We start from the raw sequence: 13,878 nt of genomic DNA on the forward strand, positions 1-13,878 counted from the left end.
CACACTGCCGTGTTTGTTGGAGGTAGCTCGAGGCCCAGGTTGTCTCGCTGTTGTGGGAGCGCTGCGGCTCCCTTCTGCCCAGACAATGAGCTTTGTATCTGTTTGTACAGTAATGAGCTGCTTTTGTTTCCGTCAGAAACGTGCTCCGCTGTCTGGAGCGTTTCCATTTACAGACAACCCTTGCCAAATTAATTTTATTTAATTATCTCCCCGGGCTAAGCTTGAATACATTTTGTGTTAAATTCGCCGTTTCTCCCTCTTCTGAACGAAATGGACTTAATATCCTTGTTAAAATCTGATTAAAACTAAAATTGAGTTTTTTGAAGTCTGATTATCCCATGAAATGGAATTTTTAAACCTAATTATGAATGGATTTGCATACATTTTTAGCACCATTGAAAAGAAAGTTGAAATAAATTTATTAATGAAATCCTCTTCTGCTGTCTCTTTGGGCCACGACGACTGCAGGGGAGTAAGGGAGGAGGAGAGGATAAAAACCCATCCTCTTTTGAAATATACCCTTTCCCCCTCCCCAAACTATTTCCAGAGCTGGTTTGACCCAGTCTCATTTTTATTCCTCTGTCTGCCACGCAGCCAATTTAGGTAATTGGCCTTTTGGAGACTAACTACACAGTTGAGCTGGTTTCACATATTCAAAGGCTTTGTGCTCTCTGAAGGGTGGATGTGGGGGGGCACCACTTGTTTCAACTATTATGTTCTTCCCTTCTTTTCTGAAGTAACCCTGATACAAAATCAATAGGCAGCTCTTGTTTCTCCTTTCTGAGAAACCGTGCGTTTGAGCAATTAGTTTAAACCTGATAAAAATAGTTTTACACAGACTCTGGTGAATGTGCACTTGGGAATTGTGATTGTTGATGTACTTCCCTGGGTTTGAAACATGAAGTTTCTTTGTAGGAAATATTTGAATCTCTCACTGTGGTGGTTGTGCCTGCTCCTCCAGGGCTTTGCCCACCATGCTGTATGAGAAAGGGAGGGCTGGTGGGGAACGCATCTGCTTGCCCGACTTTGGCCTGTCGGGGTAGGTGTGGAGGGGAACCGGACACCTGGGCGGATCAGTATTGGCTTCACATGGAGGCTTGTACTGCTGAACCTTTCTCTGCGTTTCTCCCGTTGGTTGAGATCATCTCCTTACAAGGTTGAACTTAAAAAGATGTGGCAACTTGTTGGTCATTGTCCTTTACCCTCTTACTTAAGGCTAGAAAGAGCTCTTTGTACTGGATAAGCATGAGTCATAAAATTCTAAGTGTCTTCTCTCACTGTCATAGGCTGTGTGCAGATTTTTTTTTCTGTCAAAAAATACAAGTCTGGTAGGAAGAAGGTGTTTCTGGAGCTCAGAAATCCTGGACTTCATACCTCACTCTGCAAAGAGTATATGTTCTGCATGCAGCCAAGTGTTCTTTAAGCATTTGCATTTGCAAAGCTACTTTTGAGCTGGGGGACTTGCTTTCCATATGCCTTTGTGTTTTCCTTTTAATCCTGTCTTTGCAAAGGTTAAGTATGAAAACATGGAGGTATCAAGTTCTAAAAGAAATGTGTAGTTCTCTCACTCTTTCTCAGAGATGCCCCTGAAGTGGGGGGTTTTGAGAGAAGCAGTGGTTCGGCAGAGGAAGGAGCATTTTGCTGAGATTGGAGAATGTTTTTAGCTGGCAAAGGCTCAGGTTATAAACCAGAATTGTTGAAGTCAATTAAATTTTTTTCTCCATGAAGTAACAGCAAAACTTGAGAATTCATACAAGCTGGGAAGAAGGAAGCTAGTTGAAGTAGCTGTGCCCCGGCGATTCAAAATTACCTTGTGGTTGCTTTTGTTTGTATTCGTTCACTGCATCTCTTGTGCAAAGTAGATACCTTCAGCATTGGGTTCACATTATATATATTGTGTAACTGGGACTCCCATTCAGACATACACTATAAATGCTTTACAATAGCTCTTCAACCAAGCTCAAGTGGAATCTGAGGAGTTGGGAATATCAGATGCGCCTTGTCTCAGGCTGTTGTATAAGCCTGCAATCACCCCAGCAACGAGCAGGATCAGGAAGCTGTGTAATCTTGGAGAAGGCTAGTAGGGGAAGATCTCCGGTGGGATAGGCATTGAGAAGAATCCCAGAAGGGCTTTTAAAACACCTTCTTATTTGGTTGGTTCTGCAATGTCCTTTCACCAAAGACAGAGTAATTGGTTGTGGGTAGCTCTCTATACTGTGATGGACAGCGTGCGGAAATAAGCTCTGGAAGGTAAAAGTGGGTGCAAGAGAGGATGGAAAATGGTGTCAAGCAATGATGTTAGCTTGTTTCTCATTATCAAGATACTAGATAGCTCTCTTTTGTGACTACATTTCAAATGTTAGAAACTGTAGAATGTTTAATTTTATTAGTGCCTCCTCTACTAGCTTCAGGCATTGAAAGAGACTGAAACTTTATTATAGCAGTAAGCCAAGATGGTGTCAGAGTGCTTGTGACACCAATCCAGTCCTTATCTTAATCCCAGTCACAGAAGCCTGTGGCAAAAACACAGGGAAATCATAATTGCTTTTGGCTGCTCTGAACCTTGTGCTTGATGCAGGCAGCTGAGCTGATGTACTGGTTTGTCAGAGAGCGAGCTGGCAAAAGGAGAACAGTAATTGCTGAAATGCCACTGTTTACATCTTTAATGCGATTACACTCCAGCAGTTGCACTTTCTATGAACGAGTCTTTAAGTCTGCTTCTATTTCCTTCTGACATGAATTATTCATTATTTATGGATGATGGTGATTGGGGTTTGGCTTTCACTGGCAGTTTTATATCCACTTAGCACTGCCTGCTTTGGCATGCTCTAAGACTCAGTTATTTTCCCTGAATGGGAAAATATGTCCATCATTCCTTTTGGTGTTAAAACTTTGAGTATGTAATCCAACTCTATTTTGGGGGATGAGAGTCTGTGGGATTTGGGGGATTTTTTTGCATGGGGAGCATAGGAAGAGACTTTGTTTAGATCATATTGCCAAGAGACTTTGTTTAGTGCATATTGCCAAGGCTGAGGGCAACTGTTTCATTGGTGCTATATGTCAAAGGACTTGGATTTGAGGTTCTTCATCTGGGCAGCTTGGGAGATTCGGATGTTGAAGAAAGCAAGCAGAATGTCAAAATGAGGTGGGATTGATGTGCTCTGCCCTCTACTGAGAGTAGTTTTGAGGGTTGATGAGATTGTCTTTGTAAACTGCATTGAAAATTTGTACTGTCTCTGCTTGGTTGTACTGTTGGGGTGTCAGCACCCCCGTAACAACAGTGAGACTCTTGGGGTTCTGCCCTTCTGGTCTAACACCATGATCCGTCTGCCTTGTGCTGGGACGGCTACGTTCAGGCCTGGGTACGTTTGTGGTTGTTAGTGGATGCCTAGAGCTGATGTGTTAATAGGCTTCCATAAAACTTTGTCGGAAATGTTATTTGTCCTTCACTTTGAATATTGTATTTTTAAAAACTTCCTCCCCCCAAAAAGTGTGTGAGAGAATTACTCCATTTGTTTAAAGTTCTGAAAGCTTTTTTTAGCTAAGCAGTTCAAAGAGCGCATCTCGCTAATCAGAGGAATATTCTTGCGTCCCTGGGGTGGTCACACTGTTTTAATTGGAACTCAAGCTTCTTTGAAGTCCTTTTTAATCCTCTCTGAGCTGGGGGAGAGGGTTTGAAGGCAGCACTGTAAATCTGAAATTTTTTCGTTTTATTTACGTGTGTCTGGGGACGTGTGTAATTCATTTTCCTGAAGTTAAGCTCGCTTGCCGGCTTGTGGACAGCTGAGTGAGAAGTGTGCTTCGTTAAGGGAGAGGTCTGAGACAGATGGCAGGGGGTTGCAGCGAGTAAGCTCGTGTGCTCGCATATTTGTTAAAACTGGTACCTGGGCAACAGGCTCTGCATGGTAAATGAGCTCAGTGGGAAGAGTTGGGAAATGGTGCGATACCTGAACATGAAGCGAAGGCCAAGCAAAAGAGCTACAGCGATGGTGGTGAATTTAAACTCACATCTCAGAACTAACTTACTGGTCTGGCACTCGTAGCTATAGTGCTGAGTAGTGATATTTGATTGCTTTGCTGTAGGAAACCAAAGATTTGGGGGTACAATTCTTGTGGTTAATAACTTCAAATGACCTTTAAATGAATGTGAGGTTGGATTTTGTTATGTTGGAGTTGGATTGTAGGGTGTTTTTGGGTGCCTATACTCAAATTACTCAGACTCTCTGTGCCTTAGACTCTGTAAAATTTAGGCCTTTCCTTCAGTCTGGTTTAGATAGCAGACATCTATTCTTATCCTGAAGTACATATGCATGTGATGTATCCGCCACTAATGGAGCCTCAGTTATAGTTGAAACCTCTTTGTGCTCTCTTAATACCAGTATCTTATACAAAATATTGCTACTGACCATGCAAGTACTCTCCTTAACCATTTTCTACTTTATTTGTTCCACTGTTGATTTCTGTGATAAATATAAATGTTTGGGCCATGTGTTTTCTGCACTTCAATAATGTTTTTAACCTCCCACGTCTGCTGAAACCAGCATGTTTCAATTTCTGCTTCTGCCAGAGGTGAGACATATGTGGTGAAAAGCTTTGAAGAAATCTTTGCTTGAGTTTAGATAGTTTTTAATTAATGGAAACAGGCTTAACCCCCAGGTTTCTGCCCAAAAGGAATAACCTAGTATTCCAGTCGAACATCTAAGTGGTATACTTTTCATTCTTTCTAGAACTGTTGTCATAAATTCACCTGTGACTGAAGTTATTGGATGATATACATGTTATTTGTAACTGTATGTATATAAATAATATATATGCACATATAAAAATATATAGTAGTTTCCATATACACTATTCAATGCTGAATTTCAACAAAATCCTTTCAGTATCAGATCAACGGAAGGATCATTCTTCAATGCTCTGATTCTCTTCTTTATAATATGACAGAGGAAAAATGTCTTCAAATATCTTAAAAATGGCACTGTGTGGTGGAAGAAGCAGAGGTTCAGTAACACTTTCTGAGGCTTTCTTACATAATCTGTTTCTTTGTATGAACAAAATGCCTAGTTGCCTAATTTGAATGTTAAGGAGTTAAGTTTTCTGGCCAAGATCCTTCTATTGTCACCAGTAATCCCTGCTGTTCTCCAGTTGGTAAGGAGAAGGTCTCTGAACTAGTTTCTTCCGTTGACATGGAGTCTAGAAAGAGATGCTCGTGACTGATCATTTGGAAGTTTCATTTATTACTTTTGCTTTGGCTGTCAGGATGCTTTCCTAGCCTCAGATAATCCCAGTAGTTGGCCTGGACTCTCCTTCAGGAGTGCTAATGATCCTCTGTGCAATGATATCCTTTTGCAAGACACACCTGTCTTGTTAGAGTTTGCTTCCGGCTAGTATATCTTCGTATTTGTCTGAGGTTTTCAGGTATTAATTCTTTTGCCTAAAATTTCTTACAATTATCCAAATGTCTGAAAATGTGCTTTTTTAGGGTACGCATGTGAATAGGATAAATAATCTAAACAGAATTGAAGCAGAATGCAAGTTAACTTCTTTATTATTATTTCTTTTTTAGTGAAGCTTTATCTTTTTCTAGCAAATGGCTAATCCTGTCCTCTGCTGCATCTCTGCATTGTCACAAAGACTGTTCTAACTCTAGAGGTGACAAATGGAAACTATAGGAAAAACAACCCTAGTTATGACTCCCTCAAATAAGTTATTTTATGCATTTCATCACATTATTTTTCCTTTTGTTGTTTTTTCCGCTCAAATTAACTAAGTCCATGATGGGATAAAAGATTTAAAACAGCCTTTGCTCCTTCTGCAGTAAAATGAAATATTGCATTATTAACTGTGTTTACATTTTGTGTTTGAAATCTTAAGGGCAATAAGTACAAAATTATACAGTAAAATAATTTTATTTCAGAATTATCATTAATATGGAATTAGGTGCACTAAATTAAATTGCAAATTGAGGGGAAAAAAACATTTGCTTCTTTCATTGTAAAGACGTGCTGATGTCTGCTGGTGTTTGAGCAGCGACAGCCATTTTTGAAAACCCTTTATGATCCCTTTCAATGTTACTGCTTATGTTCTATTGCTGGTAAATAGCTAAAACATCTGCTTTAAATCTTTAAAGTTTTTCTTGTGATCTATAATCTCTTTTCATTTTTTGGAAAAGTTAAGAAAAAAACCTGTTATCTGCATAAGTCATCTTTGAGTCTTCAATAGTACAAGGCTATAATTTGGTTTCGAATTTCGAACAGATTTTGAATGAATCCCTAGCCGCTTAAGGATTGCGCTCCTCAAAACAGCGGTGGGTGTGCTCCCTCCTAAATTAAAAAAAAAAAACCAAAAAACCCACCAGAATTGTGATGAGTCCTGGTCACAACTGGAAAAGACGGGAATGGAGAATACAGTTCTGGGCAGTGCTGTGTAACTTGAAGAATGATGCTGCTCTTGTAGGAGTTCTCTGCTAGTAAAGACCAAGGATTTTCCTCAGTTTCTTAAGTAACAGTTTTACTTGTATCGTACCAAGCAATGGTTTGAGAGTGCTTCAAAGACACTGGGTCTATGGTTTAGCAAGTGTACTAAGTTTGTTGTGCTTCCTTGATAATCTCCAAAAGGAGAAAGGGAAGACCTTAGGAACTGTTTGTTTTCCTATATTGGAAAAATACAAGAAACAGAACACTTAATAGACAACTCAAGAAACACAGATCATATTTGCAAAGCTATGAGGTTGATTATTGTTGTCTTATGAGCTGTTGCATTTTAATCCTAGTTAGAGTTCTTCTCTATCATAACCCAGTTGAAATGTGGTGTCTCTTCCTTTTCCTCTTTTGGGGTAATGCACAGCAATGCATGCTTCATGCGTGCTGCAAAGAGGAATTGATCTGAATTGTGATACTAAAAAGACTTTTGGTTTTAACTCTGGAGAGAGTCAACCCAAAACCCAGGACATGACAAAGAGCAGAGCAATTAAAGGAAATCTCTGTGGATTAGCAGCAGTACAAATTGAGCTTGTATGTGGATATGCGTGTCATTAGTAGGAGCTCAAGACAGGTTTGTTCTGTTCTCCTTGTTAACTCTCCATTTCCCTTGCTGTGTATGTACTTTTCTTTGAGGTAATGCACCTTTTCTCTGTTTGAAGCTTGGGTTAGTTCTGACTCTTAATGAAGTCTAGCCTTGACAGTGCTAAAAGAAATTGTTGAGAGATGGCATTCATCCACTCAAAAATTGAGATGATGATGCGACGGTGGATCTCTTGAAACATGGCCTGGATTTCTCACTGCCTTTGAGAGCCCGACTGACAGTTCCCGTGTCTCGCACTTGAGCCGCTTTTCACTCTGCCTGTGTGGCTGGTGTTACCTGCCTCTCGGGCTGTAGCACTATAAGCTCAGTGAGAGCTCGAGGATATGTTTTGATGAAAAGACAGCTGAGCCCGTTAACAGCTTCTTGCTGAAAGGGGTAATTTCAGCAAGTTGAATCGGACCTTTAGTGGCAGAAAATGAACCAAGCAAAATCAGCGATTGTCCCTTCAGCAGCAACAGGCATTTAGACTGGCTCAGCTGCTCTCCCCAGTTGCACTCAGAGAAGAGGAGACTGGAAGTCTACAATGGCGATTTACGTGAAGCTGGATCTGTTTCGGATAGGCAAAGCGCTCTGGCCTTGCTCTGTAAATAATTCTTCCGTGTGCTCCAGCGCTTTCTTATCGAACCCTAGAAAATTGCTTTTGTTTCACCCTGACCTTGCAAAAATCATGTCATGTGATGCAATATGCCATGACCTGACTTCTGGGTGAAGATTAAAAGATCTCTGATTATTTTCATCTTAACTTCCAAATCTCATTATCGGTAAGTTTGATACTAATATGTACAACATTCCCTCTCCTTAAGGTCTCTAAAGCCTTTCACTTGCAAGGTTAAACTGAATTATGCAGTGTGTGTGCGCTTCCCATGTGTCAGTTGTCTGGTCTGTGCTTGCTATTAAGGCAGTGGTGGGGATGGGCAAGGAGATTGGCATGTTAAAATGGCAGCCAAATGATTCGATTTTTCCAAAATTAATTTTGTGTTCTTGAACTCTTAAATATATCTTTAAAGAAGAAATTGAACTTGGAAGACTACTTGTTGTGATGCTATGTTGATAGCTTTGGGAGGAAAAAACCTTTTCTCATTAAAACTAAAAAAGTCTTTTGACTGGAGTCTAAGATAGTTATGTCACTATTTTTCCTCTTCAGATTATGACTCGATTGGATTAATTGCAATTTGCAGTTGTTTTAAGAGATACCAATTATCTGTCTTTGGAATTGTCAAGATGCTTATGCTAAAAATGCTTTCTTACAGATGAGTTGTTCTGCTTTGAGTGGTTAATGTGGACTCTTTTTTGGTAAGGAGCAATTGAATTTGTTGCTTCTGTCTGCACACAAATATGAGGTTTATTTTCTAAAGGAAGAGAGACTCGGGAGCTGAGATATTGCCAGCTGCTTTCTCTTTATACTTCAGTTTTCTTCTGTTTGCTTTGTTTTGGACGTAGAATGTTGAGCTTGCAATTTATTGCAGAAACGGTCTAAGATATACCTTAGGGCGTGGGTGTGGGGGGTTGTTTTGTTTTTTTGCCAGCTCTTAGCACCTTAATTTGAATAAAGGTAAATGATTTCTCTTTGAAACATTTTTAATCAAAGCATTATCATACACTGAATGTGTCCTAATTGCGTAGGAAAATAGGAGAATTGAATTATTTTTGTGAACAATGTGTGTAGCAGATTCCTGACCTGTGGTTTACTGTGATGGAGGCAGCACAGGCATCAACACACTGGCAGTTTGGTGCAGGTGCTGGCCCGGAGCCCGAGGGGACTTTTAGCTCAGGAAGAAGCGTGTGTGAAACACCAACTCCCAGGCTCGGGCAGCAGGTTTCAGTGGCGATGCTTCCCTTCAGTCTGGTAAAGGGGAGTTATGGTGCCCCTAGGGAGATGGTACGTATTTAGGGGGAAAGGGTATTGGGCAAGTTATTGTTTTCTGATATACACTTGGAGTTAGCCTGACCAAATTAAAGGCTCTGTTGCCATATTTTGGAAAGTCCATATGTACTGTTGCAATTATAGTGCGCCCTCCAGCCGTGAAGGGTAAATCGTCACAGGAACTGAGCTGCTTCTAGACTTGCTGGTGAGGTGTGAGAAATAGGCAGGGGTCCTGCAAGCCAGAGACCCAGCAGTTAAAGCGGTTGTGTAGCTCAGCTACGCAGAAAGGCTGTCTGGGGGACTGCCTTCAAGTGCATGTGAAAACACTGTTACAGATGCTCCCCCGTCTTTCTGATCACACAGAAATATTTAAAACAACTAACATGCTTTTGCAGAATTTCTGTCTTTGTCATGTTATTGTTGTGCGTACGTTCTTCAGATGCTCTTGTCTTCCAGCCTAAAGAGAAGCTGAAATTCTTGTTTAAAAATAGAGAAGGCCCTTTTTGGAGAGAGGAGACTTTCTAAATCTTCTTGTGTTTCTGCGCATCATACAGAAGCGGATAAGGAACAAACCCTAGATCTTATATTTTTGGGAGGCTGCCCCAAAAAAAGGGGGGACTTTTTTTGCATTGAAGAGAGGGAAGCAGATGTGTCCTCCCTTTCTATGCCTGGTTCTCGTTAACACACACTTCAGTAAAGGCTTCTATTTCTGGTCTTTGTCAGCTAATTATGTTCAACTCTAAAACAGTGTGTGGATCCACCTAAAATGCCGTGCCAAAAATCTGGGAATGTTCCGTTTCAATTAGGATGACTTAGCTGAGGCACACAAATCTGTGTCTTTGTATATTCATGCTGGGTTAAAACTATATAGAGATGTGCTAGTTCTAGAGACTTTCAAAAATAGGTGATTCTGAGCAATTTAATACTGTGTGTGTGTCATTAGTTGGTAGTTTCAGACAAATTTTTTTAGAAAATGGAATTTATTGAGTAGTTGTTTTTTCTATTCAGTCTTTTGTCTTGCAGATCTCTAGCTAAAAATTAACGTCAAAGATCTAGCTAAAATCAGATCTCTTCCTTTGCTGTAAATTTTGAAACATTTTATAGAAGCAATAAGATGCTGACATTCTAATAAATTATAAATTAAAAAATAATCCACTTCTTTTGCTTTAAAAATTCTCAGCTGCTTACTGAGTCTTGGTTTTGATGTTACTTCAACAGCTATTTCTAGATGCCTGACTGTCAGGGTTGATAATGGCATGCTAATAGGCCCTTAACTAAGACAGCACAACCAACCAGGCATGCTAGCAAATGTCCATAAAATGCCAGTTTTGTGCATTCAAAAAAAAAAAAAAAGTGTAAGCCATTTTTCATGTTATAAAATGTACCAATGGGGGCTTGAAACTCATTGTGCGAAGCTGAATGACTTGGATGGGCATACCATTAAGTTATTTTTTCTCTTCATTTAGGCTTTTTATTACTCTTAAATTGCTCTTTTTCAAATTATCTGCACTTCAAAGGAAGTCAAAGAGCTTTGTTGAACAGTAATTTTGTCGCTCTTCAGCCTTACTCTGCTCCTAAGACTTGTTGGACTAATTTGCACCTTTAGGGGGAAAAAAAAATTTTCCAGATTAGTATTAAATGCTCACCTGATTGTTTGTTTGGTTCCTCCCAGATCCTGAAAGGAAGATTTTGCTTAAGGGTTGTTGCAGAAGGAAATAGGGTCTCAGGGTGGGCTGGTGGGAGAGAGGAAGAAGGTTCTGGTTTTGCCTCCTTGTGCTTTACCCAGCAGAGAGGAGCTGGCGTTCAGTGATTCATCTTGATTCATGCTTTGGAAGCCACTTCTTATCATTTGCTCTTCATGTTATCTTTATCATTACATACCATATGACTCAGTTTTAATAACATCCTGCTCTTGAATCTTTGCGTGTGTGTGTAATCTCATATAGAGGATTTTGCACAGCTGATGCAAGCATAGGCTTTTTTTTAATTATGACTTTTTTCTGTGGTTCCACGGGCTCCATCAGCGCGTGGCAAAGGAAGCTGTCCGCAGGTTTGCGGTTATATCCTGGCAGCGCGTGAAGAAGCGGCTTCCCACAAAGCAGGTTCTCGGCGTGCTCATGGGAGGGCAGAGTAGCAAACTTGCCTCGAGGAGCAGTGGCGATTCGAGCAGCGTTGGGGAGCTGTACTGGCAGGCACGTGCTCTGAAGGAAGACTTGTTGGCTCTTTAGTACCAGCTTTGATATCATCTGTTTAATAGGAAATGGATGGAGCTTTAGCAAAGTTGAGGTACAACTAACCCATCAGACAAAGGTTCTCAAGGCTAGAACGTGTTAAGTGACTGTCGGGGTGCTGACAAGTTTATCTCTTTGTGCGCCTTTGTTTTCAGAAACCTCTGAAATGAGGTGGTTTTACAGCATTGAGGGCTGGCTGGGGAGCTCGACCAGTTCTCTGCAGTTTGAAAGCTGATTCGATTTCATTTCCTTATGCGTGCAGTAGCGTTTCTCTGCTTGGAACTGAGGAAGTTTGACTTTTGCCAAACTGTGCATGACCAGGGTGACATGTAGGCATCTCAATAAAGGTATCTGATAGCAGAGGGCATGCGAAGGAGGTCTGTGTCTCTGAGCGTGTGACACGATTTAGTTTTAGAGAAAGCTAACTCCTCTTCAGCGGGACTTGATACCCATTGGCTTTGTTTCCTGTTACATCCATGCCACTCCACTTTTTAAAAAAGTTTCTAATGCCAATAAAACATCCTCCAAAAATAAGTACAAACCTAAAGCTGCCAACTGCTGAAACTGAGATTGGAAGCTGGTTGTTGATGTGAATTGCCTAACAGATGAGGATGATAGTTACTGACCAATTTCCAATAAAAAACAATCATTACTAGAAATCTGTGGCTTTTATAATGCCATCTCATTTCACTATTGGATTAGTTTCAGCTCTCTTTCTCAGTGCTAATACACTATGGTACGGATTTCTGAGAATAAAAGTGAGGCAAATATACTTTTTTTGCCCATGTAAAAAATCTGTGCAATTATTTCATTGATGCAGGGACTGAACAGTTCTGTTGGGGAGAGGCACACAACATGGCAAGAGAGGTGGCTGATACTAGCCTTTAGATAAATTTGTTGTATTTGGGTGAATTTATGAGCTGCTTAGAATTGCATTTTTCAGAGCCTTGTTAACTTGGCAGCTAAATTCTCCAAAGATTGTCCATGTGGAAATCAGGTTTGAGATGGATAGGAAATCAGGTTTGAGATGGATAGGAAATCAGGTTTGAGATGGATAGGAAATCAGGTTTGAGATGGATAGGAAATCAGGTTTGAGATGGATAGGAAATCAGGTTTGAGATGGATAGGAAATCAGGTTTGAGATGGATAGGAAATCAGGTTTGAGATGGATAGGAAATCATTTGGGGTTTTCCATAAGAAGCCTTCATCTAGACTTTAAATCACAAGTGTAAAAGAGATTCAAGAGAGGTCTCTGAAGAGGACAGTCGTTTCCCTGCAGAGACGGTCGATGTGGGTTAGTGGCTTCTGGGACTGCCAAAGTGGAGTTATCTTGATCCCATTCCCCTAGCTTTCAGGACTAGTCATTGGCGTTGATGAAAAGTAAATCTACTCCTGACATCTGCAGGATGGTTGCTAGGGGATCTATAAATACCTTTGACAGGAAAACCACTATCAGAGTGGTATCCAGAACTGATGGAGCTTTTCTCCGTGGCCCCGTGGTCGCGATTTGTGTGAAGGGACTCTAAAAGCAACACGCTGGTAACTGCGATTGCGTGGCACGCTGCTCTGAGTGCCCGTGGTAAAGCTGAGCCTGCGTGCTGTCAGCGGTTATTCAGCAGCAGCCAGAGCCATTGAACTGTAGAGCCTACGTGTACGTTTCCTTCATCTTTGTCTTACCCTCTTGGTAGCGATCCTGTGATGGTGGCTTGTAGTTGAATAGCAGTTGGAATAGCACTGGGCCTGCTCATCCCTGTGTATTTGTGCTGAGTCCTAGGAAGGGGAGGAGACTGAACTATCCTTATGTATAAGTTTAAGAAAAAAGTGTTCAAGTGATAAGCTGTCTGTGCAGCAGGTATGAATGTTTATGTATGCTGCTTGCTTTGAAGAATTTGTTTGGTCTTGCTGACACTAAGGCTTTAGCATTGGTTTATGGGTTGCAGCAAATAGTGGTGAGATGCTGTGGGTTGGATGGCGATTACAGCATAGAGCAAAGGCTTTAATAAAATAGGCTTTTACATATGCCGGACAGGATGCAACCCTGTGTTGTTCTAGGGACTGCAACAGATTTGGCCTGGTGCAGTTGCTTTGCTTCTTTGTGAGGCCTTTTTTTATGGTCATGTATAGAGCATAATCTTTTGACCACTGATTTTTATTAAAAGTTTCAATTTTGTTTTCATTGCTTAGGACACCTGATGATCTCTCAAGGCAAATTGTGGCACTGCAACAAAGGGAGCTTGTGCTGAAAGAGCAGAACTCTACCATCACAAACAAGTAAGTGATGCCAACAGTGGATGTTGTACAGCAAGATGCTGTCATATTAAAGCATGTACAAAGAAAATAAGGACTGCAGCCTGAGAGGATGGCTCTTTAGACTTCCTTGCTGTTCCAAGGAGCCGTTTGTACCCTTACTGCCTTTCCCATATTGATGATGAATTTTTGCTTGCTTAAATCCTTGCAGGAAGGAAAAGATGAAGAACTGTGGGAGGATGCAGTGAACAGTTTATGCAGCTTTATTTTGTGAGCTGAAATGTTTGCAAGGGAAAGTAAGCTGCTTTCCCAGACCATCTCCTCTGGAAAGGGAATATCAAAGCAAAATGTGTAAATTAAACATCTGGGTGTAGGAAGGGAGTAAGAGCCCTTAGGACTGTGATTTGGCTCATGAGAGGACCAGTTTGTATAGATGGGAGGAAAGTATGTTTG

General features: G+C 40.8%; 1 protein-coding gene across 2 annotated transcripts in view; it reads left to right on the forward strand.

Annotated features, from left to right (window-relative positions):
- MAD1L1 (mitotic arrest deficient 1 like 1) overlaps positions 1–13,878 on the forward strand; it is a 371,406-nt gene that overhangs the window by 25,980 nt on the left and 331,548 nt on the right. For both annotated transcript variants that reach the window (XM_064520181.1, XM_064520179.1), the window contains exon 10: positions 13,363–13,449. In XM_064520181.1, the coding sequence (XP_064376251.1) occupies positions 13,363–13,449 (87 nt within the window). The remainder of the gene's footprint in view (positions 1–13,362; positions 13,450–13,878) is intronic.

This window comes from Dromaius novaehollandiae, chromosome 14, assembly GCF_036370855.1.
Source record: "Dromaius novaehollandiae isolate bDroNov1 chromosome 14, bDroNov1.hap1, whole genome shotgun sequence".
In the NCBI taxonomy this organism is placed as follows: Eukaryota; Metazoa; Chordata; class Aves; order Casuariiformes; family Dromaiidae; genus Dromaius; species Dromaius novaehollandiae.